General features: G+C 36.9%; 1 protein-coding gene and 1 long non-coding RNA gene across 13 annotated transcripts in view; one reads left to right on the forward strand and one right to left on the reverse strand.

Moving 5' to 3' along the window:
- The window catches only part of CTNND2 (catenin delta 2), a 667,938-nt gene that overhangs the window by 326,706 nt on the left and 313,573 nt on the right, over nucleotides 1–27,659 (forward strand). For all 10 annotated transcript variants that reach the window (XM_072924313.1, XM_072924314.1, XM_072924306.1 and 7 more), the window contains 2 exons: nucleotides 24,510–24,544; nucleotides 24,985–25,101. In XM_072924313.1, coding sequence (XP_072780414.1) covers nucleotides 24,510–24,544; nucleotides 24,985–25,101 — 152 coding nt within the window. The remainder of the gene's footprint in view (nucleotides 1–24,509; nucleotides 24,545–24,984; nucleotides 25,102–27,659) is intronic.
- The window catches only part of LOC121469356 (uncharacterized), a 47,130-nt gene continuing 29,539 nt past the window's right edge, over nucleotides 10,069–27,659 (reverse strand). For 2 of the 3 annotated variants that reach the window (XR_012053987.1, XR_012053986.1), the window contains exon 3: nucleotides 10,069–25,143. This is a non-coding gene — a long non-coding RNA (uncharacterized lncRNA). The remainder of the gene's footprint in view (nucleotides 25,144–27,659) is intronic. The other variant, XR_005979339.2, reaches the window with a different exon arrangement.

The following is a 27,659-nucleotide window of genomic DNA, read 5'->3' on the forward strand; positions in this document are numbered from 1 at the left end:
AAAACTCTAATGCTTTGACTGGGAGAAAGTTTCATATATTATAATCAGAAACCCTCTCAATCTTCTTGATTAACTGATCAAAAGAAGCCTTTTAATCATATAGGTCATATAGAGGCATTTTCATCCATTTAATTTGTATTATTCTTTACTTTTTTTCTCCAGTTCTTTCAATGACCCCTTTTGAATTTGATCTCTCTAAGCAATATTTGAATATCAAGAATATTTCTGGAAGCCTTTAACTGAAATAGATTTTTTTCCACTATTTTTATGCTCTTTTTACATCGAAGGTTTTTAAATTTGCTCTTCCTACCACAGCATATTGCTTAACTAGATAGATATTTAGCCATGACACCAGAAATCCTCGTTAACTGTTTTTCTAAGATACATTCTCCATTTTTCAGGAAAAACTAGAATTCCTTATTGTTTAATGAATTACTCTTCTTTTGACTGTAATAAAACACATTTATACCTAAGAAAGTAATGACAATTTTTCTTTCCACTTGTTTCCTTCACATCTAGTAATTTTGCCAATTCCAGTCATCAGCAAGCTTCATAAAGTCATTGTAATACTTTCTTCCTGCTCATCAGGGAAAATAGTGTTAGCTATCCTACATACTGTCCTCATTTGCTACAGAAATTGTCAGCCATTTTTCTACGTGTGCTTTGATTCTGCCCAATCCTATTTTCTATCTGAAAATATTATGCAGAATGGCATTGTGTAAACTGTATCTACCATTAATTTAAAAATGTGAAACTTCAGATCTAGGAAGGCAATCAAATTGGTTTGATAATAACTATTCTTGGTAAACTGTTATTGACTGGCATTTGGGACCAGCTCTTGGTCACTGCAAAGAGAAAATTGGTGGGACTTAATAGTCCCACCAGTTGATTCAACAACTGGAAGAATAAGGTACACTAAAGCAGAAGTTGTAAAAAGACTTTTCATAAAGTTTTTTCTCCTCACTCTTGCTGTAGAACCCCTCAAAAGAATTTCAGCTTCTGTGATTGTTACTCAGGCTTGATTAATTTCAAATTTATGCTAAGAATAATATACTTTTTTTTTTGGACCAGAGTTCTCTAAAGCAATTCGCAGTTTGACCCAACATATAGTCTGATAACTTGGCTGTGATGTGAAATAGATAGATACATATCATGTGAAGAAAGTAGATACATAATGTAGTAATCAGTGTATTCTTGAAAATAAGTAGTAATAGTACCTGAATGTTCATGCATAGTCCAGCCAGTCAGTATGTTTACAATTAATTGTCTTACCAGAATACAGGCTTAAATACAAGTTGCTAACTAGAATGTGTGACTTAAATTTCATTGTGAATCGTATCATTTTCTAAGTGTAAATTGTGCAAGAGATTAACTTTGACCTTTTTTAAATTCATTGAGATAGAAGGGTTTTGGAAACAGCATTTGAGATCATGGGCAAATTAATTGGTATTGGAATTGTTGTAACTGCCCTTCATGTGCTTTGTAAGGTGTTGCATTTGCTATCTGTTGTAAATAATTCACCATTATTTTTATAGGTTCCAGGAATAAATTAACTTATTAACTGAATGTAGGGTTTTCCGTATTAATTTTTTTTTTCCCATTAAAAACCCACAATCCTCTCTTTTCCATTATTCATATTGTTAAGCAGTTTAGACTGTATAATATATTAGATTCTCACATTTGAATCACAGCAGTGTCAAGATTACTTTTCACTTGAGACAAATCTGTTTCTGTAGCTTTTAATATGCCTGTAGGTGTGCAGTTTGTTCAAAATGTTTGTGACAGTACCCAATTCTGAGGGGAAAGGGGGGCAACTTGCCTTTTGCCTTTTTTTTTTTTTTTAACCATGAGACATATTATCAGACCCTACTTTCTACACTACTCTTGACAGAGGTATTGTAAATGCAGGCGAACCCAATGGGAAGAAATTATGATGTCTGACTCAATTCAGAAGGCTGAATGATTTCTTTATTATAACTATGCTAAAATACATTAATATACTATATAAAAAGGAAGATACTAAAACTACATACTACTTTCTCTAACTCTAACACACCTCGTGACCTTCTCTCGAGAGTCCAGACACAGGTGGATTGGATTGGCCATCAGGCTCAAGCAATCCTCACCAGAATCCAATCAAGCAATCACTCCAGGTAAACAATTCTCCAAACACATTCCATATAGGAAAAACAAGGAGCAGAAATAGAAATTGTTTTCTCTTTCATTTCTCTCTGTGCACCTCTATGAAAAATCCTGAGTGAGAGAAATGTGCTTGCCACAGCAGTGAGTTCAGCAGCTCCTACCACCTGTAGTAGTGTTCACTGGTGGCTGAGTTACACTTGAGAATCAGTTGTGAAGGGCTCACAGCCCTAAGCAGCCTCTCCTTACTTGACTGTCCTGTTCAGGGGTTCAGCTGAGGAGATGTAGGTAGGAGCCATATGGCTTGGATCACCACACAGTGTAAGATATAGAGATGAAAGGGTACCTGGACTGCCCTGGGAGCCTGCTGATAGGGTGGATGATCCCCTCAAATAGTAAATACAAAGATTAACATGTCTTTGCCACTTCTGATGAGTGATGTTGTATTTGACATTAACAGTTGTTACAGTCATTCATAATAAAGCTAAAACCTTTTTGTTCTCCTTTCTCAATTAAATTATTTTGTCCAGAATAAAAAAAAAAAAAAAATTGCATCATAATTTTGTCTATTTTACAGAATGAGGTGGCATTCTTATTTTTATGTGAAATTGTCCAAAACACTTAAGGAACTAGGATCATGTAGATAATGCATGTGTCAATGTTATAGTCTTAGCAAAAATACAGTATGAAAATTAAAGTATTTGTGCTTGCATATAGTTCATATTGCTTGGAGCTCAACATATAATCACTTTCATTTTTCCTGGCAAATGTGCTCATAAGGAAGAACAATAGAGCATCACAGCACTTTGCAACACTCATTGGTGATCAGCCTGATTAATTTATATGGTATTCACAATCAGTAATTCAAAAGCATGTAATATTCAGAGTTAGGAGAAAGAGAAAACGGTTCCCTTCCTTCGGTGTGTGCTTACTTTTAACTGTCCAGTGAATGGCCTTTTGCCTTTGTCAAACATGAAGTTTCTCTTACATGCCAATTTTGTGACTTTTGCGAATGTGCCATACAGTGGGAATATATCTCACTGTTCTGTCACTTCTGAACACTGGCAGAGTTTGGCTCCTTCTCTTCAAAATTTTGATCTACTTCAGGCATCTTTTAGGAGTTTGTTCTCTCTAGCTGATAGGGAAGTGCAAGATTCATACTCTGTTCACAATTGCCCGTTGAAACATTTATTTCCAATACAAATTTTTTAGCTTAATCTTTTACACCTGAAAATTACAACCAAGGAGAGACATGAATTCTGTAGAGCAAGTAAAATGCAATAGCTTCAGCTATTAAATAAAAATGTTACAGATTTTTGCAGCTGGAGCTTAAGAAATACTGGGTAGTGAGTAATGTTATTCAAAATATATTCCCATGATGTTTCCATTTAGAAACATTCCTTCAATCTATGTATATTATTCTCCACTTGATTATGCAGTTTGAATTTTTTTAGCCAAAATTTTCTTTGGCCTTTTCATAATGATTACACTATAAAATGTCTTCAAATATTTTAAAAATAAAACAGCTTTCAGTAACCAGTAATATTATTTACTATCTATAGATCTCTGCAGAAGAAGCTTTTTTTTTCTGTCGACTCTGGAGCCACTTATTCTATCCATATTCTTTCATTTCTTGCACGCATACCATCGTCATTACTAAACATTTATGTACAGCTGTGCATGCACTGTCATAATGATTTGACAATATTTTGCAAGCGAGGGAAAGTCAGTATTTGCATCTTTAGTAGCTTTATCCAGACTTCTTCGAGATGCCTTTCTAGCAGTAATGCTTACTCTGTACTGCTCAGATTTTACCCTTTGTTATTTGATACAGCTACAACCTCAGAATTTTGCGTTGATGGTACCTGCTCTAAGGGGCCTCTGATTTCTCTTAATGCATTACAAATATCCAGAAACAAGTACAATATATTGAGTTCATAAAGAGGTTTTTGAGTCGAAGAGAGACGAAAATCCTCTGAATATTCAGGTATTAGTTTTTGGGCCTATTTTCAAGAATAATATTTAGGATATCATATTATAGAGATACTGATTATCTCCAGGCCTGCCTCGTACTGCACTAAGACTGATAACCAAGTTGTCTTTCTTTAGTTATTATTGGTTTGTCTGTGGAAAACTTGAACTGAAACTACCCACTCAATTTTAATCCACAGACCACCAGCTAGCCAGGGACACAGTCCTTCCAATTGGGATTCCAATTTAGACAATAAAAAAGAGATCTGTATCCTATCATCTGTCTGTCCTCTGCTGAGTGCGTAGAAGAACATAACTATAAAAAATCAGGCAGTTTTAGAGGTGTAGTAATGGTAGATATTTATTCAGTTCTGAGCTTTAGAACCCAATAATGGAATATTTTGATTCTTTTGAATAAGCTAGTTTGTCTCAGAGTTGTAATTTCTTTTTTTCTATACTGATATAACTCATATATAAAAGATGCTATTTAGTTGCAATCCCTGTTCTAATTAGAAGGAGTACTGGTGTCACACTTTCCATGAAAAAAAGATTTCTAATAGTTCAAGTGTCACGTAATGATAATTTTAACTGAAATCAACATTGGCAGAAAATTTGAACAAGACTTTCATTTTCCATGTCTATCTGATTTGAACAGATTATTTTTTAATACATCACAAAAATCTGGAATTTAAAAATAGTTAGCTGTGCAGGGATTAGAATAATAATTTTTTTAACTTTTCAGAGTAATTGGAGACCATCTGTCTATTAATTTTTTTCCCTAAGTTCTAACTGTAATTATTTTGTAGTATCACACACCTTCATATTTAATCATTCCACTTGTATGAAAAGTTATATTTATAACTCATCTTTAGGGTATACAAAAACACGGCTTAAATGTTTTTCTTGCTTGGTTAAGGTGCATCCTGAGTTCTAAAAACCATATCTGTTTTTTTGTACACATCTCAAGTTAAATATTTGCAGGATGCAGTTAGCACAAATTTGAAATTTATCATGAGACTGTTCTTGAAATATAAGATTTACAGAGCAATTTAGATGTGGGAGGAACCCAGCTTTCATCCTGGATGCATGATGTTCTGAAAATAGAAGTGGTATTTCCGATGCCTGCCTGTGATCCAGCTAAGTTGATATGTGCTGGCAAGGGGCTTTGGGAGCTGACAACATTTCTTATTTTCAGGATGTCTTTTCAGTTTTATATCAAATCTCAGTTCCTTCCAGCTGACGATAAGATGATGAGACTATAATCAATTTGAGTTCTGAAAATTAAAAGAACCTGAGTTCCAGGACACTGGAGTTCTGCTTAGATTCTTTTTAAAAATTTGTTTGTGGTTGTACTTTCTTTTGCAAATATGAACATCACTTTCTGTCTTCTGAAAAATGTGTCTATGTTGTCTTCAAAATACTTTTAATTTCAAAAATAATGGTACAGAGTCTCCTTAATTAGGTCTCTGATTGTGATAGCAAGCTGCAGGGGAGGAGGCATGCAAGATTAGCTTACATGACATTTTATCCCATGTATGCATCCTCAAGTCTAGATTAAAATGAAGCCATATGTTGTTAAGCAGTGAGAGAGTGCTGTACCTGCTGGTGTCATCCTTCTATTCCAAAAGCAGGTGCATTTTATTTTCAGTAACTCCTTCTTATGTACAGCCAGGTACATGTTGGGGTGGAACAGACAACACTTCAGCCAGGGGAACCACTGTGGTTAAGGGCTGAGGGGTGCACTTCAAGTTCACGGTTTACTTTCTCAACAGGGAAAGTTCATGCTTTCTCTGAGGCCACAATGTTGTATGTAAAGGTTGAAGACAATGATATTTTAGCATTTTTGTTATTTTATTTATTTTGCAGTTTTCAGCATGCCTGGGTTTAAATTCTGGTTTATAATTTATCTGATCTTGGAAACATTGTCTTAGGGTAATCTAGAAATTGGTTTCATTTTCTCCCTGTTCCTTTATAAATCATGAGTATTTTTTAAATCACATTAAGATCCCAATATGCTCTGTCTTTTTTACATTCTGATGTAAAACCAGTGAACAGTCAAGATTGCAGGGCACCTGTGGAAGTGTCTGGTGCTAGCAGGGTCAACTAGAGCAGGTTTCTCAAGTTTGCATTCAGTGGGGGTTGGCTTCACAACCTCTCTGACCAACCTGTTCTAGTTACTAAATGTAAAACAATTTTCATCATGTTTTTAATGCATTTTCTTCAGTCTTAATTTGAGCTCATTGCCACTTGTCCTCTCAGTACCACTGAGAGGCCTGGCTCTTCTTTACTCCCTTCCATCAGGTTCTTACATAATTTGATAAGATCCCTCAAGCCTTTCCTTCTTGAAGCCTCTGCAGTGCGTTCAGCCTTTCCTTTTGTGGCAGATACCGAAGTGCAGTTGTCATCATTGTGGCCTATCACTGGACTCACTCCATGTTTCTGTACTTATGTCCTGGGGAGCCCAGAACTGTGCACAATGTGTGGCCTCACCCGTGTGAGCAGTGGGGAAGGATCACCTCCCTCAGCTCACTGGCAATGATTGTCTTAATAGAGCTCTGGGTCCTGTTGGCCACCTTTTACTGCAAAGTCACACTGTTGGTTTGTGTGCTACTTATTACCCAAAGGACTTCTCTGCAAAGATTCTTTCTAGCTGGTTAGATGCTAGCCTGCACTGGTGGGATTGTTCCTCCTTACCCCCTTTTCAAATTTTGTGATGTTTCTGTCAGCCCATTTCTTCAGTCTGTTGAGATCTCTCTGAATGGCAACACAATTCCCTGGTCTCCCAAACACTTAAAATTTTGCTTCATGTCTAAACTTACTGAGGCTGCACTTTGTCCTATTATCTACAGAGTTAAATTATGATGCTCAAAATCCTCATCCCCACTCTGATAGAATTCATGTGGTATTTTCACCTAGCTGCCTTTCCCTTGAATTGCTGAAGAGGCAATATATGTTAGGGAATAGATGTGCTGTATACAAACAACAAAAGACCACTTCCTAATTTCCTGTAGCCTCACAAGGGACTACAAAACAACTGTTCAAATGTAAAGGATATTGGACTTGAAAACTAAGGTGAGTCTAGTTATGAATACTATAGAAATGCAGGATTTTCAGATGCAAGGCCTCATTTTGACTTCATTTTGGGCACCAAATGTATTAATTTTGGGTCTGGCTCACTGAAAGGGAAAGAACCTCTAGCATGTGTTTCTTATTTTCACTATATACCTCTTCTACCTTACACATGTAACATCTCCTAAATTTACTGTTATCTGTATTCAGTCCTTAAGCACGTATCTCATTCTGTTTAAATATCTCTTTATGTATTGCTTTAACAAATTTTTAGGACATAATAATGTAATAAAACTACTGCTGTGGTACCTAATCTGTATTCTACGTATGTCTATACATAGTAGTTCACAATTTCAAAGTTCATACTTGATGGACAATAACTGTCTCCTTTGAAATATGTTATTTTTACCAGGAATATTGATTTATTAGTTATTAATTTAAGTAGGTTATATTTAAATGTTTCTGTAGTTTTGTTTAGGCTACGAAGTTCTTGGCCATAATTGTACTGACAGCTGTGGATCGAGTAATCCATTTGTATAAAAATCAAAGTATTGCTCACAATATTAAAGCTGAAAAATGATAAAGTGGTGCAATAGGATTTAAACATGGAAGTCAGAGAAGGATAGAAAAAATGTTTATGACTGGAATATTTATAAGGTTAAATTAATTTTAAATGTGATTCACACTGTTATGTGAGGAGCGACATAGCTTCATTAATTAAATAAATAAACAAAATAAAAAGAAACCTCTTAGCTACTGATTGGGTCATATTCTAGTCTTACAGAATTATTCAAATATTTTTGCTGCTGTATGTCTAGAACTTGCTACATAGACATGGCTGGTTTGTAGGGGTAGTAGTTGTCTAACAGGTCTTGTAGCCTGCAACTTCCATAGCCAGAGTGTGGCTGTCAAGTGGATCACCTGCTGGTGGCATGAGTGGCACCAACAAGGTATGCTGACCCTGGCTAGTCTGTTTGCCTGAGAAGTTGAGAGGAGTTTGTACTCCTAAGGAAAGCAGAGCATTTTAACCATGTTTAGTTTGTCACTGAGCAGGAAGGAAATGGAAATGCACTTGAAATCAGTGTGGTGGGCTCAAAAAAGTATAGTGGCAATAGTGGAGTGTCTGAGCTGTGGTTACCCTTGGCTGATGGCTCTGATACAGTAAGTTAGACATGGGTGACATACACTGCAGTGGAGCAATATGGAATCTGACAGATTGGGATTCCTGCCGAGGCATTTAAGTTATAAAATAGGACTGGGGCATTGGGGGATATGGAGAAAGAAGGCTGAATTCAGGGCAGGTGTAATCCACATCATCGTAGGGCCTGGCTTTTTAAGGACTCATTCAGGTGGTTAAGGCTTTCATAAAATAATGGGGTTGGTATTGCAAATTTATTTGGATTAACAGAAAAGCTTGAGCCCCGTGGAAGAAAGTGAAAACTACAGAATAACTGTGTGGTCAGCTGCTCCCATAAAGCTGAATTTGACACACATAGCAATTATGTCAAGCATCCTGAGCTAGTTATACGCTGACAAGGAATTAATTTATTTTTTTTTTCCAGAAGTAAGAGTTTGTTCTTTGCTCAAATGCGCGCTTACAAACGGCTTGAAGGAGAAAGGGGAAGGTGCCCATCTTATGTTAGATAGCCCTTCACTTAGTTAATGCCACACTTTTACTTAGCAGGTTGTTCTGCAGCTGTGAGAAAGGTGGCCCTATCTGTCACGTGCACATCTTGTATCAGCGCTCTAAGGAGTGAATTTCCATGAAATCAGGCTTCTGGTCACAAGTTTCAGTTGGTTTTTAGGTGATGCCACATATGTCTCATTGGCCTTGGCTGAAGAAGTTGTTGAAAGAATCCTTTACTTTCAAATACGTTTCTGAAAATGTAGCTCAGTGTGGCTGTGCGAGATCGGCTTCAGGCAGACGCCTGTGGGTACGGCGAGGAGGGAGAGGAGAGGCGTCCGCTTTTCCCCTTCAGCTCTGCGAGGCTCACTTTTCGCGCAGGAATAGACGAAATGGCGACATGGGGCTCGGGTGCAAACACGTGTTTATTGTGGAAGCGTGTTCCCGAGACATCGGGGGCACCAAGCGGGGCTCGGTTATAACCCGTGCCGGGGATGGCGGGGGGGAAACTGAGCCGCGGCCAATGGGACGGGGGCAGGGGACAGGGGTAGGGAAACCCCAGGACCGGGGGGGGGGGGGGGGGGGGGGGGGCAGGGACAGCCCGCGTGGTGAGGGGAAAGGCGGGGGGGGCGGGGGACAGGGACCGGACCTCATGGTGAGAGGGAGAGATAAGGGAACAAAGGGTCGGGACAAGGGAATGCGGGGTAAAGGGGGAACGCGAGGCAAGGGGGGAGGGGGGATGGGGGGGAAGAAGAGAAAATTACAAATCCTACAGCTCAGCCCTGAGAAAATGGTATCATGGCCTGCTGTTTCTGCTGTCCCAGTGACTCCAGATTATACTTTCACAGTTTCAAAGCAAACATGGGGATTGCATTCACCTTCTCTTTTCCCTGTCTGCAATGCAATTTGAGATGGGATTTTAAATGCAGCCAGACCTTCTTACATAGGATGTCCTGATTAGGAAGACACTGACAGGAATACCAAGCACACTGTAGAAGCCAGAGCAAACCACCTGCTTTTTCTAAGCAGCATTGGCTCTGAGTTTACAGGAGTTAAATCTGTGTGTTGAATCCAAGTACTGACATGTGCAAATATATCTGCTTTATATACTTGGAATCAAGTTGCTTAATATACCAACATTTTTAATCTCATGTTTTATGGACAACCTCACTTGCAGAGTAATCTACCTTCTTCAACTCCTACTAATCTGAGTAAAATCTGAATCAGAAATCTGCTTAGGAAGAAATAAAAGGAGCCATTAAGTGTTTGCAATAAATATATTTATTCACTGGATAAATAGTATTTGAGATTCCATTGTGCTTGGTCTTGTCATAGGTTCCATTAATGCTATTGTAATAGGCAGGAGATGAATAATTCTGAAAAAAAAAGGAAACAGCAATATCTAAAGAAACCCACAAGTAATTAATGTTAAAGGTTTTCAGAAATACAGCTCTTTGAGTACAGGTGCTGGGTAGTAGCAACATTGAAGTTTTGTGTTGGAATGGAAAGGAATTAACTAGGCAGTCTGGCCACCCACCATGTGTACGAACACCATGTGCCGTAGGAGAGTGTTTCCTCATGTAGATATACCAGGTAATCCTTGATCCTTTTCTCCTACTACTGGTGATGTGCTCACTCATGCACTTTGGTATTTCTAGATTCTGCCCAGCACCAGGTTAGCTCACCTTGTGAAAAGGCGGGTGAGGGTGCTGGCTGTCACACCAAGGTCACCTCTTGTCAGTGTCTCCAGCTCTGTGCTCTGCAGCTGCTTGGAGCTGACCTGGCACACAGGACTCACTTGGTGATGGAGTGCAACCTGGATTCTTGTGTAGGTTCTTTGTGTATTACTTCTCGAAAGCACTTCTGCTCTTGTAAAGAAGACTTCATATGAATATGTCAATCTTGAGAAGGCAGCCTTTGCATGTAATATGGAAATCTTAAAGGTGTTATGGGCTCACAGTGCTGCAGAATAATGTGTTTTTAAATTTTTCTTTTCTTCAGTGGTGAAAACAATGACTAGAAAAATAGGACAGAAAATTTTTGGCCACTCTTAGCGTGTATCACCGACATTTCACGTGCAATTTTTAGTAGTATTTACTTTTAGACAGAGGTCAACAAGTCCAGTCTTATCTAATACCAAAGGACTGTTTTAATACATTTCAGGTACTGATCTTGCCTCGTTTTCAAACTGCCTGAATTTGTCTTACATAATTCTGTGGAAAACTGTATTCCCCCAAGACTGACTTTTGGGGAATGCTGGGTTGTATCTCTCTTGCTTAGCTTCAGTTTAACACTGCCAATTGTCTTTTGTCTGGCTCTTTTTTTATGTGCAGTGTTTGAATCTTGAATCTTGTACCATTTCCCACTTTCTTTTTGAAGCTATTAACTTGGCAATGTCATCTGATAATGGGTTAAATGCCCAGTGGGATTCCAGATGTGTAAGATCTACTTTGCCTTTTTTTTTTTTTTTTTTTTTTTTTTTTTTTTTACTCCATGAAAGAAATTGTGCCCTGTAAAACCTTAATAAAATCAAGTGCATTTATTTCTTTTCCTTTTGTCTTATTAGCAATTTTTAACTTTGGAAGCCAGCCTAGGCTTGAGTTGTTAGTTTTGGTTTTTTTCCTCCTTTCTTAAATAGATATGATCCTTTGTTATGTCTCTTTAGAAATTGCCACCTCCAGCTTGATGGAGTAACAAAACCTGTGATTACATCTGCTTATTTCACTTAAGGACTGGACACAATATAGTTCATTATGGGACATAGAGTATACCATATTATTCAATTTCTCCTTACCAGTATTCTTAAGTAGAACACCATTCTTGTTGAAAACAGGCCAGATCTAATTTTCTTCTCTGTACAGGTAATTTCTATTCTAGTCCATCCTAACAGCAAAGCTGTTTTATATTGAAGTCAAAACTATCTAGTTGTTGCACACAGGGTTGTATTGAACTATATTTCTCAACACAAGAAATTGTTGAAATTGAGATTCTTAGAATTTTATCAGTGGGTCTTTTCATGTTTGCTTTATAAACTTTTTGCTTACTCACTGTTTTTTTTAAAAACAAAAAAGAAATTAGGATCTGGACACAATTTTTAACAATGGTAGGCTAGGAATACATGCCAGCAAGCACTCATTGATCTGGCTTTGAGCAGAGCTTTTGCTACATTGTGGGTAGTAAAAATTTGTCACTGCTCTTGGACACTGACAGCCCTGAAGCTAACTTGCAAATACTGTTCTATCTCAAAATGGCCACAAAACTCATTGCATTCTAAAGCAAAATTTTTGTTTTCAACTCTTAGCTTTAGCATTTCTGCACTGTGAAAAATTAATTTTCTGAAGTCTATAACAGATTTTATGTGATTCATATTCAGAGACAAAAAAAAATTTCCTTGCTTTTCATATTAGCTCTGTTTTGCAGTGAGAACAGATTTAGCTTTTTGATTGGACTATTTCCAAGATGCACTGAATAAGTAATAGAAAATCTCAATTTTACAATCAGCTTTTAAGTCTAGATTAAGATATTCAAAGAGAAAGAAGCTAAGGGAGTTAGTGAATGATGGCATAACTCGGTTGAAAACCTCTTGAAATTTCATTTAGGATAATTAGAGAAAAGAAGGCTAAAATAAATACAAAGCTGGTAACCTCTATGTATATGTAGTATTTCTGAACGTGGAACATGGTGATTTCGCTAAGCACAAAGAGGAAAATATTACTTAGTGGCATGAGCTTTAGTGAAAACTAACTGGATTCTGGATTTACCAGGCATGGGAAAGAAAGAATTGTAATTAATTGTTTTGAATAAGTGATGTTGAGGCTTCCTAGAGAGGGATTTGCTTAGGTAGCCAAGAACTCAATTTTCTTATGGTTCAGTAACCTTTTCACCAAAACAAAGGACTTTCAAAGAATTGTATCTGCCAATGTAAAGCTCAGCTAGCTGCTTGAGATCTGGGTTTCATTTCCCATGTCTGCTGTTTCAGTGGAGTCAGCAGAAAAAAATAATGCTTTTATTTAATCAAATACAGTTTAACATTTTTCTGTGTAATTGTGCAGACTTTACAGAAAGTAAAGTCCTGTGCACAGGATGAGGACTACTGCCCTGTCTTAATACTTTAAAGTTTTACAACTTTCAAATTTGAAGTGCTTTGAGGACTGCAGTAGGTAGAATTTTTTTTTATCAACCAAGCCATCTCAGCAATTGAATTATTTTATTAGAAGCTTCTTAGATATGAACTCAGTGCTACCATAAGTGACAGACTAATTGGTCTCTTAAATATTTACAAGTGATAAAAGCATATAGATAAGCCTCCTGTATTTTTTTTCAATGCAACATGAATCTGTAATGTTAATTTGGGAATATAGTCACTTCTTTAGTATTTGCCACATTTGCGTTGGAAAAAATTGCAATAAATAAGTAACAGGCAGCTTTCAATACTTGTCCAATTTACACTCTGCTTTGGTCTCCCCATTTTGTGGAGAGAAAGATGGTCTTTTTTGCAGCTTAACGGAACAATAATATGGAATTCAAGGGTATGCTTTTGTTTTCATGAGTATTGGTAAGATTGCCCAAAACAGGCCACAAGTGTTAGGAAAAAAATTGTAATTCAGCTGCAGTAATATCAGCTGCATGGTAATAGGTGCAGACAGGGGATTTGGTACTTGCTTCAATATGCAGACAGTGAGTAATAGAGGGGTTATAAAAAAGCAAAAAAGAACAAAGAAGTTGTGTGTAGAATTTCCAAAGTTGACTGAGCATTTGTTTTTGGATCTGGTCAGACTTTTAGTCCAACTCTGGCTACTAGAGTACATCCCTTCATGGTTCACCTGGTTGACAGACCTTTGGGACTGGATCAGGACATAGAGTTCTGTTGCAAAACAATTGCAACAGAAGTAATTCAGTATTGAAATGTGTAGATTATATAGAAAAATAAAAGATTCAATATTTAACTATCTTGTGAGACTTTACATTATGGATGTAAAAAATATATAAGTAGAAGAGTGATTTCATCCTTTTATTAACAAAACAAAATTTCAAAGGATTGGTTTATTTGTCTAGTCAGTAAAGCATACTTCTTACATCTGTCTTTGGTAAATGTTTGACTTATGAACCTGGTTTTACTTGTGTCGTGTGTCCTGCATTGTATTTCTTCTGGTAGGCAATGAATAATGGAAGAAATATTATTTTCATAGGGAACTGATTCTTGTTTTCCCTTCTGCACCTTAGTGGTGGAAAAAGCTAGAATAAAAAGACTCTGTGCTTACAGCAATGCTCCCAATCTGTCTAAAGGTTACATTTGCTTTTTGTCAGCTTGCATTAATATAATTTTAGTCATTTTCAGTAATAAATGTGTGATTAAAGGTTATCCATATAGCTAAATAGCTGTTATTACCCTGTGCCATTTTAGTTACTTGGATAATTTGTCAACTCTATATACAAACAGACAGTTTACAAATAAGAACTTTCACTCCTGTTGTTAAAATTATAAACCAATAGCAATTTTTCATGGGTTGATCCAGTTGCTTATCACCCACCTAACAGACCCAATTACCTTTACATTCATCTAACATTTTAGGTTAGAAAGTATTTTTCTGTTGCCTTTATGTTCATCCACTGAAATGTAAATGTACCACTCCTCAGTTGTTACATACATTATTCTTGGTACTGGCTGCTTCTAGAAAACTCTATTGCCTGGTAGTTTTGGTGGTATCAGTTATGTGTGGATACTGCTCTGTAACAATCATCAATTTGCCAGCATCACAGATTAAGGTTATTTCAAATACAAAACTGGAGGCACCATCCTGGGTTGTCTTTCAGTTCCTTGAAGCTGGAACTAATACCAGTTCTTTCTAATAAACTTACCAACCAACCTTCTAAGAGCAGAGTGAGTATAGTTTTGACACCTCACTTCAGTTTGCATGGGATTTGCTGCTTCCATGACGTTTTAATACCTTTTTTTATCTTCCATCAAAAATTTTAGTGACCAGCTTTAACTTATTTGTCCTTGTCCCACATGTTGTTCCTATGACTATTTGTTTTTCTCCTGTTCTTCAGCCTTAATAAATTATAAAAGCCAGGTGTGCTCCATTCATCTAAATTCACCAAACTCTTCTAATTTCACCTTTTATCAGTCTTTATTTTCTCTATTAAAAAAAAAAGATAATTAACTGAACAAATGCTGAACAGCAGAATACTGATGGGGTCTCCCACATGCCTTGCTACCTTATATCCAGGACAGTACTTTGAAAGTAGCGCAGCTTTAAGTGGGGACTGGACCAAATGTTGCCAAATTCTCCTGTAAAAAAAGATCAACAAAATCTTTCCTGCTTCCTGCGGAATCTGCTTCTGGGAGTGTTTCACGTTCACACATCTGGTGGAGAATATGGAAACAAAAGACAACCTATAAGGTAGAGGTGACCACTATGCAGTCTCTTCAGTCCCAAATTCAGACAATATATTGACATTGAGACTATTCTTTGTTAGTTACAGGGGCCTTCTGACCACTGTGGGGTCACAGTTGGAGTTTGCTTCTTTGCTCCAACAGGCATAAACTGCAGGGAAGGAAGTAGCTAAATAAAAAGAAGAAACATCCCGGTTCTGTATTTTCTTCTGTAGAGGAGAAAAGGAATGCAGAAAAAAGGAAAGAATTGTTTACAACAAAAGAGGAGAAGGTGAGGAGCCCTGTGAAGGGAGGTTTCTTGGAAGCACCTGAGTGAAGCTAATGTGAAGAGGCTGTAAGGGAGAAGAACTGGGAAGGGCTGTGATGTTCGATTTCACACAGTGACAAGCTTTATGTGTGTGTATTGGGAATTTCCTGCATGGAATACACTTTCTTCAAGGTAGAGGCCGTCTGGCTTCTGTCTGCTTTATTTCCCTAAGGAAGTGCTGAATTTAAAATGAGTCATCCCCTCAAAACATTGAGAAAATCCCTTTCTATTATTTACCAAGGACAACACAGAACAAATATTGTAGCTGAAATAGTAATATAAAGTGTGATCATACTTTACATAATTTACCTAAAACAATGGTCAACATGAGGTTTTCGGCTTGATCTTCATGTTAAGGATTAACTCTTCTGTAGAAGAGATATCCTTGTGCAATTTGTTGCTATTGAGATGATGAGGAGATTCATCTTACTAGTGCTGTGTCTTTTTTACCTGCTCTAGCAATTAGCTGTCCCTAGGAAAAAAAATATTGCAATATCTTCATTTACAGAAGTAGGTTTCCTTAAATGAATTTCATTTACATTACACCATATTTATTTGGTTATGAATGTTACTGTACCAAGGGCCAGAACCAAAAATACACTGAAAAAATGTGTTGTATTTCTTATTTTTAGGTGATTGTCTCCACGCATCCATGGTTTGAGTTAACACTCAAACCACAGTGCTCATACAATGAGAAGGGAACTATGTGCCTCAGAAAAAAATCGATCTCATATTCACGGAATGTTTCTTACCCAGCATCAAAACACAGGTTGTTTCAGGCACCTTACAGAAATACACTCTCAATCCTTGGTCTTCAGTACCTTTTTCTGCCCCACTGAGAAAATACCTTTTCCTCAGTGCTACTGTCTGCACATTTTCCCTGAAGGCATCTTTGAAAATTTGGTGTCAAGGAAATGTAGCTGTGGTGATGTCTTTTATAATGGAGTTTCTTAACCAAAATAATGTATTGTTTCCTGTAGAGAACAGAGGTTTCAATAGGAAAGACAGGGAATAGTCCGATAGTTACAATGAACTTAGGCACTGCTTTGATTTCTCACAAAATATTATAATTGGTTCCATCACATTGTGCATAAGTGCTTTAATAGCTGAGCTGAACTTTTGGAATAAGAGGGAGAAGGGAATGAAGAAACTGGACCTCACTTTATCTTTTAGGGCATGGTACTGTTTTTTTAAAGCATGGCAACCACTATCCTACTTTTTGTGCAATGTTGTCAATAAAGCATGCTTGAAGAACACAGTTTTATGGGTACTGATAGGCTGTGGTGTGATTTAGGCGCCAGACTGCTCTGTTGCCTTAGGGCAGAGATGATTCTATCGCTCCACTATTGATTTCTCTAATTTGCCATTTCTAATTCTATTTTATATGCTTGTTGGGTTTGGATCAGATCCAAATACCATCACTGGGACTGAAGGACTATCACAGTACAATGCTGTCTAAACTGCTTTGCTGTGCAGAAGCAGCAAAATTTAAAATTTAAGATTCAGACTGGGCATGAAGAAGCATTTCTTTAACAAGAGGGTGGTCTAATACTGGAGCAGGCTCCTAGAGAGGTGGTTGAGGCCCCAAACCTGTCAGTGTTTAGAAGCTTTTGTACAACAACCTTAATAACCTGCTGTATAGCCCTCAGTCTGCCCTGAAATGGTCAGGTATTTGCACTCAGTGGTCATTGTTAGTCCCTTGCAATTGAAATATTCTAATTCTATTCTCATCCAAATGTGTTCCTGTGTAGCTATGTTTAGTTTGGGAAATGAGCTCTTTTCTCAAATAAAAATAGGTTTGAAGCAAACCAGAAGAACTAACAGTATCAGCAGAAATCCAGCCTTGAGCTAATTCCTTCTTTTTGTGTACCATCATCCTTTTTCTTAATTAATTAATAATGGGAAATTACAAAATTAAGTAATTTGGTTTGATTTTGGCTTCTCTAAATAAGAACAGAAGAGTGGCTGTATTGATTCAGAACTGGGGTCTATCTAGCCCAGTATCCTATCTGGAATGCAGAAGGGCATGAAAGGGATATCAGGGGAAGAGTGAGAACAGGGCAATCACATGGTACTTGTTTCCCTAATGTTGTTATTGTGTCCATTAAAGTTAAATAAATACACAAAGTACCTATTGCACTCTAAATTCTTTTCTTTAGAACAGCAGAGCTTTGAAGGCTTCCACTCTGAAGAAGAATTCTCTGTGTTCACTGTCATGCCAGGTCCGCCTGCAGAACTGAAGCTAAAGGAAACTGGCTAGTTGCAAGTGTAGTACCAAGTGTTCTCTCCCTAGGTGACCAAGTTCATTCAAAACTGAAGTAGATAGGTTTTCGGGGTTGGTCTGTGTGAAATTAATTCAGTAACAAAATAAAATTTACCATAATTGATGCTCTTGTAGAACATTTCAGGAGTGATGATCAAAAGCTACAAGAAAACAGGTTGTGTTATTCTTTGTCCATTAAATAACAGCCTCTGGCACCTGCTGTGCAAGCCTTTAAGCAGTGCACTGTATGGAATGCAAGGCTGCTGGTGCCTTTCCATGCATGCTGTGTACTTAAACAGCATTCTTAGTGCTATAGCACCTGAACTTTAAATCACATTCAAATAAGAATGGTTTTATGAAGCACAATCAGCATAGGGAAATTGAATATAAATAGGACTGGAGCAGATTAAAACTTGTTTTTAAAGGAAAACCATGTCTGCAAATTTCTGCAAGTACTAAGTGTAGAGGAAAGCATTGATTTTTGAGACCTCTTTGGAAATTTGGCTGCAAATATTTCCCTGCATCGTTGGAAAGAGGCACAAAACTTTACCAGCACAGCCACAAAGTTCTGCTATTAATTTCATAAAACCTAGGGAATAACAATAATTTTTCTGTGAAAAAAATTAGACCATTTTCTTTCCCTGCAGGAACTTGAAGCAAGGCTGTTCTAATAAAGGTGGGAATTAATCACCTGAATGGCTTCCTGGCATCTGCAGCTAAGAACTTTGTCATAATTTTAAAAGTCAGTTTGAAATTTCCAAGGTACAAGACAGCAGCCATCAGTAAAATATGTGTGGATTTTTGGGTGTATTGTTTATTTATTTTGGTTTGTTGGACTTTTTTTTTTTTACATTTTCCAGGATTATTGTAGGAAATTGGATTAGGTTTGTTGGAACATCAAAAAAAAGGACTTCTTGATTGGGTAGCCAAGTTGATACCATAGCTGACTAATAGAGTGCTGCTATTCAATATTTGAGAGAGCGTACAGTGTCACATTTATAGAGGTGAAGGGAGTGACTACCAGTATCATAGATTTTGATGTTATTTTAAATCAGCCTCAAAACCCAAAAGTTGCTCTTGAGGATTGTTTTTTACTATGGCAATTTATTGAAGGGTTGGTACTTTTTTCAGGATTATTTAATGTAAAACTTATTCTTATGTTGTTTGGTTTTTTTTTCCCCACCAGATAGTCAATACTAAAAGTTGTTTACTATTTTGCAGATAACCTGAAATGTTCTTCTGATTTAAAACTGCTTTTCCTTTGCTTTAGATGGAATATTAATTTTTCAGCCTCTTTGCTTTTTGTGAAATACTTCTGGATCTTTTTTCTTCCACCTTCCACAACAAAAAACAATTAAAAAATCAGTGAGACAGTATCTGCCTGTAATTATATACAGCAATGTTTTTGTAGCTCCATTGTAGAAATAATTTAAAAGATCATGTGCTGGTACAACTCCTTGTAAAATCCTTTCATAGCTTTTCTACAGCAGTGTTATATATAATTTCATTGTTTTAGATATAATTTCATTAATTGTTTTAGAAGACAAGAAAAATATTTTGGTGTAGCAGATAGCTATAGCACTTTTCAAAAAATGAGTGACAACTGTAAATAAATGACTTCACACAAAGGAGAGGCACACAAACATTTCTTGGATAATTAGAGGAATACAAAAGTGTGAATTTGCCCTGTGAGCCTGTATGCAGGCTCAGTGATAAAGCAAGGCATGTGCCAGAAACAGTGAATGAAAGATAACCTACCTCCCTTCCCAACAAGAAGTGAGACTCTGCTGTGGTGTTCTTCTGGGGAGCAGCAAGGCAATGAATGCTTTGGCCTGCTGTGCCTGTGCACTGGTGTATTTTGGTGCATGTGATAAGAACAATGAATTTCTGCAGGCTGCATAGTAAATATTACTGCTGGAGAAGTGTGTACAGGGCAGTGGAGCTCCTCCTTGCACTGAATGGTTCTAAACCTATCAACGCATTCCTCTGAAGCAGGCCTGGTCTCACATTAGGCCATGTAATGTCTAAAACTAAACCCAAGTGATGCTGCAAGTCCTGCTGTGGCAGTGAGCAAAATGTGTCTTGGGCTGGAGTTTGGTGTAACTTATCTTTGCCTACCGTTGTTCCTGATGCCAGTGCCACAGGCCCACATCCACCTTCTAGGAGTTCAGCTGAGTCCAAGGTGCCCCTGCTGCTTCCCATGACCTGCTTTGGAAGTGAATCTTTGGGTGTTTGTACAGGCCCTAATAGCAACAAAGTCTGAGGATGTCTCAGGCAGCTTTCCTCCTGCCATAGTATTCAATAGCATTCCCTACCTCTGGGTTACCTCCCTTGAGGATATGGTTCCTTTTTAGAAATATGGCTGGTGAATGTTTTCCAGGAAGGTATTATTTTGGTGTCATATGGAGCATTCACTGCTACACCACCAAAACTGGTTTTGACTCTCGTAAATTGCTGGGAGGGATGTTTGATGGTGTTCTGTAACTCACCTTGCTGTGCAAGTGCTGGCTGATCTTATCATGGTGAATTCTTATCAAGTCCATCATGAAGGGGCACCCACTTCTTGTTGAACTTGACTTGAGGCACAGGGTAAAATGAAGGCTCTCTAAAGGCTGGTTTGTTGTGTGTTTATGGACAAACTGTAGGTCAGTCTGGGATTTTTCTTTTTATGCCTGAAAAGGGATAAACTTGATGTACAGAGCTGCTGGTAATAGTCAGACATCCTCAGCTGGCTGCAGAAAATTGCATTTTTGCAATGCTCTGTGCTGCTGCTGTTCCCTCACTGTGCAGAGGCAGGTAGAGCTCCCCAGGTGATGATCCCCAAATGAGCTCCCTGCAGCGTGCTGTGCACATTTGCCTTTCACCCTCCTTATATGCAAGGTCACACACAGAGGGTTGTCACTGCTATGGTGCTTTTATGGCATGTGTGCAGAAATGGGAACGTGTGAGTTCAGCTGGAATCAAGATGACCGCTCTGTGGATATTTACTTTGTTCATTCTTGCCTAGGGAGGTAAAACATTTTTACTGGAATATATCCTTTCCTAGATAGTTATTAAAGGTAAAACATCCATTAAAGGTAGTGCATCCTTACAGAAGATAGGTTCATTAGCTTAAACTTTAACATAAAGAACTAAACATGTAACACGATTCTTCATTTGTTTAGTCAAGTGGTTTTTTGTTCATTTGTTTGGGTTTTAGCATTATCTTCTCATTCTTAAATAATTCAGCTTCCTTGTGATTTTCCTTCAATACACTGAATTTTCCAAAGACAATATAAGCATAGAAGAATCAAGTTTTGCATAGTTGAATAGTGATGGAGGATTCTTTCTGTAAGTCAGGTAGAATTAAGTAGAACAGTAGTCTTATTTGTACCTAGAACATTTGAAATATGTACAGGATGCAATGACTACCAAAAATAAAATAAGAATAAATAAATCACAATTATTCTTATGAGTTTTGGTGAAGGGGTGTAGTAATTCTGTCTGCTTGAGTTCTCAGGTCCGTCATTTTTTATGCCAGGATTTTCTAATGCTATACTGATGTAGTTCTGTTAAAATCCCTTCCTCAAACTCTGAAGGTGGGGCTCAGGTTACCATAGGTCAGAACAGCTTGATAAAGAATTTTATTGCTCATCTTCATCAGTCAAAGACACTAACATTTGGAAACTTACATAATGAGGCATAGGAATATTCAGAAAAGTAGTTTGCTAATGCATTTTTTCTTTAGAAAAAAAAAATGAAGCAAAATACATTTTGCTGAACATGCTGAAAATTTTATTAAGACAATACTTCTGTTAAATACTGTTTTTTTGTCTTTTCATTTATTTGATGTAACTATACAGTCAGTTGCACTGATCTCTTGCAGCTGGGAAACACCTGAAAGAAAAAGACAGAAAAGTGTGCCCTCTTATTCACTCAAGCAGATTTGTGTGACAAATCACACGACTCAAGCAGTCGTGTGACAGCCTAAAAGTTTCCTGCACAAACAAGTCAGGTTGCTTTAGTCAGGAATCTTTTTCAGACCAAAAACAGGGGAAGATCAGTTAAAAAAGGGGGAAAAGGAAAAATAAAGAGTATTTAGATTAAAACTATGGCAAATTCTGATAAAGTTTTCTAGTGAAACCCTTTAAATGTTTGTTTTCAAGGCTCTGGCATTGGATTGCACCCAAGAAATGGCAGCTTCAATATCCAGCTATACTGGATTGTTAAAAAGCTAAAGAACATGAATTTAACTAAAGAAAACAGCACTCTTTCTATATCAGCATATACCGATTTCTTTGTAGGAACAAATAAAACTTTAATAGAGAATCATAATATCTTTTATGTCAGAAAAAACCTTTTGTGACCATTGAGGCCAAGCATTAATCCAGCACTGCCAAGTCCACTACTAAACCACGTCCCCATGTGTCACACCTACGCATGTTTTAAAATACCTTCAGGGATGGGGACTCACCACTGCCCTGCTAAGCCTGGTTCATGTTCCAAATGTTGAATAAGAAGGTAGCATTAGGATAAAAATTCTGATGGTGGATCTGCCATCATTACTCTAAAGCAACATTATTTATTGAAAGACTATTACTGTACTGGTGAGGAGAAACATGACTAAAATTGGAAAAGTCGGAATCTAGTGAAAATTCATTGTGATCCTGAAATTTATATGTATACTGTACAGTGTTTCTGTGGAAGTCAGATAAGTGATATTGGGGATTACTGCGAATCAGCCACAAGTGATTCATTGAACATAATGACCTTTGTTACATTTTGTACAAGTTTGCTACTTAAAAAGGGCTAGGCTTGAATTCCTGTAAGTGGCAATTCACTCTTTAATCATGACTTGATTTTCTTTTCTGACTTATTTGGATGAGGTGGCATAGGCTTTCACATCATTGTGTCCTTGCCAGCAATGTCTAGTAATTCATTCTGCCAGCAAGAATGTCACCTGAGATACTATATTTTTTCTGGCTGGTGAGGTGATATCTATCTCAAAGAAATCTGGATACTGGAAGAAGGACTCTAGAGTGGAAAGTAGTATATTAGTTATTATGGATTCTGCTAATTACAGAAAGGAAGATTGCTCTCGCGTCCCAGTGTTTCAGATGAAGCTGCAGTTATTTAGTAAATCTGAAAATCAAAAAAAAAGGAATGTAAAATTGGAAAAAGTGTTATTTCAAAAAAGAGTCACTATCCCTAGTCACTACTAAGACTTCATTTCAAAAGGTAATTTAAATTTCATCCAGTTCAGCACTTTGCAATTATTATTGTTTGAGGACTCTGGCAACACTTATCTTCAATATTGTTAATTTCAGTGGACTTGAATGTGAGAGTTTTAGTTCACTATCTCATCAAAGGACTGGCTTCTTAATCTATAACATCTCATTACAGTGAGTCAATATAAACCATAGGTTGTAGACATTAGGAAATTTATGATGATGTATGCATTTGAACTTTCCAGGTTAACATTTATGATGCCAGGTGGAAATTAAAAGTCTTTTTAGAACTGTTTTTATGTAAATTAGACAATAATTCTTTTTTAAACACTTTCAAATCGGGTAAATAATTTACACAAGTTCTTTACTGTAAAAATAAACATCCACTAGGAAATACTTAATTTCATTTACATTACTGTTGTTCAGAACATAGCTAGTAGGAGGTATGCTGATATATTCATAAGTGATGGAGGATCTGTTGGGAAAAGGGAAAATAATTAGAGATTTAAATCCTTTTACTCATCCAAAAGAACATTTAGTCTCAACATCAGAAAACAAATGAAAAAAAAGTATAATTGTTGGAAAAGTTTTCAGTCTTTGTTGTTTTTGGGGGTTTTTTTTAACTTATGGATGCAACAGATAATGTTGTTCTCTCCTATAAGTATCTTATAAAAATGTACAGAAAAATCTTTCAGTCATGGGTGTAATAATCAGTTCACTGTTATCAAAAGAATAGGTAGAACTGAGTAACTTCAATCCTTTTTATATCCTTGTCATGTGGGAAAGACGTATATTGAAGCATAAACAGAGCATGCCTTGGAGTAAAGTGTAGACATTGCCTAATTGAATATACAATTTATTTTATCATTCAATTGAATGAATCTTTCATTTCATTGGGAAAAAAAAAAACAAACCCTACCTAACCCATCCTCTAGTGTGCATGCTCATTATTTTAAAATTAAGATCTTCTGTTGCTTGAGTGCTTGCACATAGAAGCACAAACACATCTAAATTTTCTCTCCTGTGTAGGCCAATTGAATTAACTTAGCTGCACATTTGAATAATATAAAAATGCACATGATGATCAGTAGAACCAGGACTCATATTCGTAATTTCATTCAGAAGTCACATGTAACTATTCACTTGAGAAAGCAATTCATAGTTTTCTTGATAAACATGGAGAGTCAGACAAATGGAAGGATCCAAAAAGTTGAAGAACGCTAATGTTTTTGCTTTGAAATAGTGTAGTTTGTATATCAAGACCAAGAGGCCAATTTCTGTGTGTATGATTCAGATTGCTTGAGGAAGAAATAAAGATGCTACCCTCCAGCTGGATGAATGTTGTAATTAATTTAAGTAATTAAGTAATTATTTAAAATATATATAAAATTATGTAGTCTAAATAAGGTTTTATTCTTAAGTGTGTTCTTCTCTTAAATCAGTTCATTCAGAATAGATTTATATCTGAATATTCATGGCACAGTACAAACCAGTTTGATTAAAAATAATTACTTTTTTCTTTCTCTTTCCAGTTCAACAGAAGAGCAGTTTCACTGGCAAACACAAGGTAATATACCTATCTATATATATGTATTACATTCTCTCCCAGAAAGATCATTTTTACCTAAAGAAGATGGAAGGGACAAGCACATCGAGGAGGTTTTTGTGTGTTTTTTCTCATTGCTAGTGTGTGAAAACTGTACTTAAAAAGTGACAAGATTTGGCAAAAGTTGTTAGGGTTGACAAAAAGTACACTGAAACTAATGTAGAGTTTTGAGAAGGGGCATTGCTAAATCTGTCTCTGGCTTTTTTTACTACTAGACCTAAATAGTCTCATTTGGCTTTTATTAATCCACGGCCACACTTTCAAAGGATGGCACAATTTTCAGTATGGCCACGTCAGCTGTGATTGCTTAGTCACATACAATTGGTTTTAGCTTTTGTCTTGTAAATGGCTTTACCTTTTTGCCCTTCTTTTATGTTTTTATGTTGTTAATGTCATTACAGATGGTCAGAAGGATATAGAAGATGAACTCACCACTGGTCTGGAGCTGGTGGACTCCTGTATTAGATCGCTGCAGGAATCAGGGATACTCGACCCACAGGACTATTCAGCCAGTGAAAGTAAGTTGCTAGAAATGTTTCCGAGCATCCAGAAATTTTGTGCTTTAAAGTTGAATGCATGTCTGTAAGTGCTGCTGGGTTTTTTTTGGAAAAACAAGCACATGAGATATATTTTAAAGAAAAATATTTTCTAATTGCAATGCTGCTGTACTATATTATAAGGTCATGTTACAAAACTTCAGCATCACCACCATAAAAACAACATTCAAACAGCCCTTTTTCACTATCCAAAGGTAATAAAATGAAACATACTGGGTGGCTGTGGGGAAGTCTGATGTCTGATTGTAACCACTTTGCTTTGCCAGGTAGCTGGTAACACCTTACAACTAAAACATTCTTGTGGATACACAGATAGAAATAAGTGAAATTAAAGATGATGCGCAGAATAGCAGCTGTAGCAAGAAAGATGAAGTCTTTTCTCCAAGGTTGGATGGCTGGTCACTTACCAGCCATTCTGTCTGCAGAGCTGTGCAGTGAGTGGATGGATTGTTGGCTAGAACCAGCCAGAAATTGGCTTAAGAGATGGAAACTAAGCGAAATGGTAGAGAAAGATGAAGATAATACATGGAGTGAAGTCTGTGTGTATGAAGAAAACTAATACTAAAGACATTTCTGGGGAGAATCACAATAATCTAAAACATAAATAGGAATGCAGGTAGAAAGAAGAATGTAGAAGAAAGTAGATAGAAAGAAGACTAAAGAACATGGGCAAATGGAAAACAGTGATGGAGAAGAGGAGCAATAGACATGGATTTGTAGAGGATCATCAGGAGAGGAACCAAGGTTCGTTGAAGCAGGAGATCCATACAGAATATTGAAAGCTGAGTTTTCTTGGCTGGATGATCTGTTTGTGGGAGCAAGAGTTAGGTGCAAAGACAGGGAGCAACTGGGTGATGAGAATGACAGCCGAGAAAAGGAAAAGTGGTATCATTATGGACAGGATAGAAGCTGTCCCTAAGAAACATAGGTTTGGAGAGAACAGGCAGGTGCATGTGCTTACAAGGACGCAGGCTTTGCCACAGAGCTGCATGCTTGATCATCTGCATTGTCGGGAAATATTTATAAAGCCTTTTGTCACAGTGCCCTTATTCCTCTACTCTGAGCTCAGCTTGTAATAAAACTAGATTGCTATTTGCCATTTATGGGTTTTATTAAGAATCAGATCTATATGCCAGAGCCAACAGTTGCAGCTCTGCTAATCACTCATAAATACAATTAGGATGTCATATACTATTTTTTTTTTTCTGGTATGGGAGTCTTTTTTGAATTTCAAGTGAAATGTTGCAAGCACATCAGACAGGTAAAATGTTACTGTGTTTTAAACATCAAAAGTTCAAAAATCAAGATTGTCTGTACATCATAATTTGAATTTCTTATGAATGCATTAGGAAACAGTTATTATCATGCCCTATTTTGTACATTTTCTGTCCATGCCTCATTTACCCCAAACAGAGGCTCAAATTGCAACATCACACTAGAGGAGAGAATGCTTCTGACATCTGTAAGCAACAAGTAGAACACACATACACAATGAAAACAAAAGTCTCATATTTACTTAAATTTTTTTTCTGTCCCTTCTTTGTATTCTAAAGCTTTCCGATTATAGTTATGAAATCATTTAAAGTATTTTCTGCTGATACGTGGTTTTGAGTGTTCCCAGTTAGGTGTGCTGAGAAGAAACCGCTGTAACAAAACCCTGTGGGAGCACAACCTCAAATATTTGAAGCATGATACAAAAAGGAAGTTTAAAGCCCACTCTGTAATGTCTCAAACATAGTATTTGCATTTCCTAGACACTTCAGTTCTTAATCCTTTCAATCTTGAAATAGGAAATGAGTTCTATATAAATGTCTCACTTTACAGGTATTCCAAAAATCACCATTTGTGATGTATCTGAAGTAAACGTTGAGTGCTGTAGAATTATCCACCAGGTTGCTAATTTTTTTTTTTCTTTGTATTAAACATTCTTCAGTGGAGACCTGACATGATGCAGTAAAAACCATTTTGCATTGTGTGCACTGGCCATAAGGCAAAGAAGGAGGGGAAGAGCAATGACTCAGAAAAGGAAACTTGGTCTGGCATTTTCTAACTTTTGAGCTCCCAGTTTGACAATTTTAGGGTTTTTTTTATGTTTACTTCTCTGCAGTTTGACTGCAAAACTGTATTTTAAGTAACAAGATTGACTCTGAGGAAAGCATTTCCTGCCTGCCATGCCTTTGAAGCAGATTTTTTAAAATCATCATATGAAAGCCTGCCCAGTGATGTGACCACAGCTTCCTTTTCTGAACTGTGTGCATCTAGTCTAATGACTTCATCTATCAGTAGCCCTGCCTTTGTAGAGGATTAGTGTGTCTCTACTCAGAATCTTTACAATTTGGTTTCATGCACTCTGATTTTCTTAGACTTAGTTTTAAAAAGTCGTCACATAGTGACACAGTGAGCTGTTATAATACTCTAAATCCCAAACATCACTTCACATGTGCTATTCCTTTAGTAGCAAATAAAAGCCAGGAAAAAAAGGCTAATAGGACAAGTCACATGAAAGGGTTTTACACAGG

This window comes from Taeniopygia guttata, chromosome 2 (genome assembly GCF_048771995.1).
Source record: "Taeniopygia guttata chromosome 2, bTaeGut7.mat, whole genome shotgun sequence".
NCBI classification, from domain to species: domain Eukaryota; kingdom Metazoa; phylum Chordata; class Aves; order Passeriformes; family Estrildidae; genus Taeniopygia; species Taeniopygia guttata.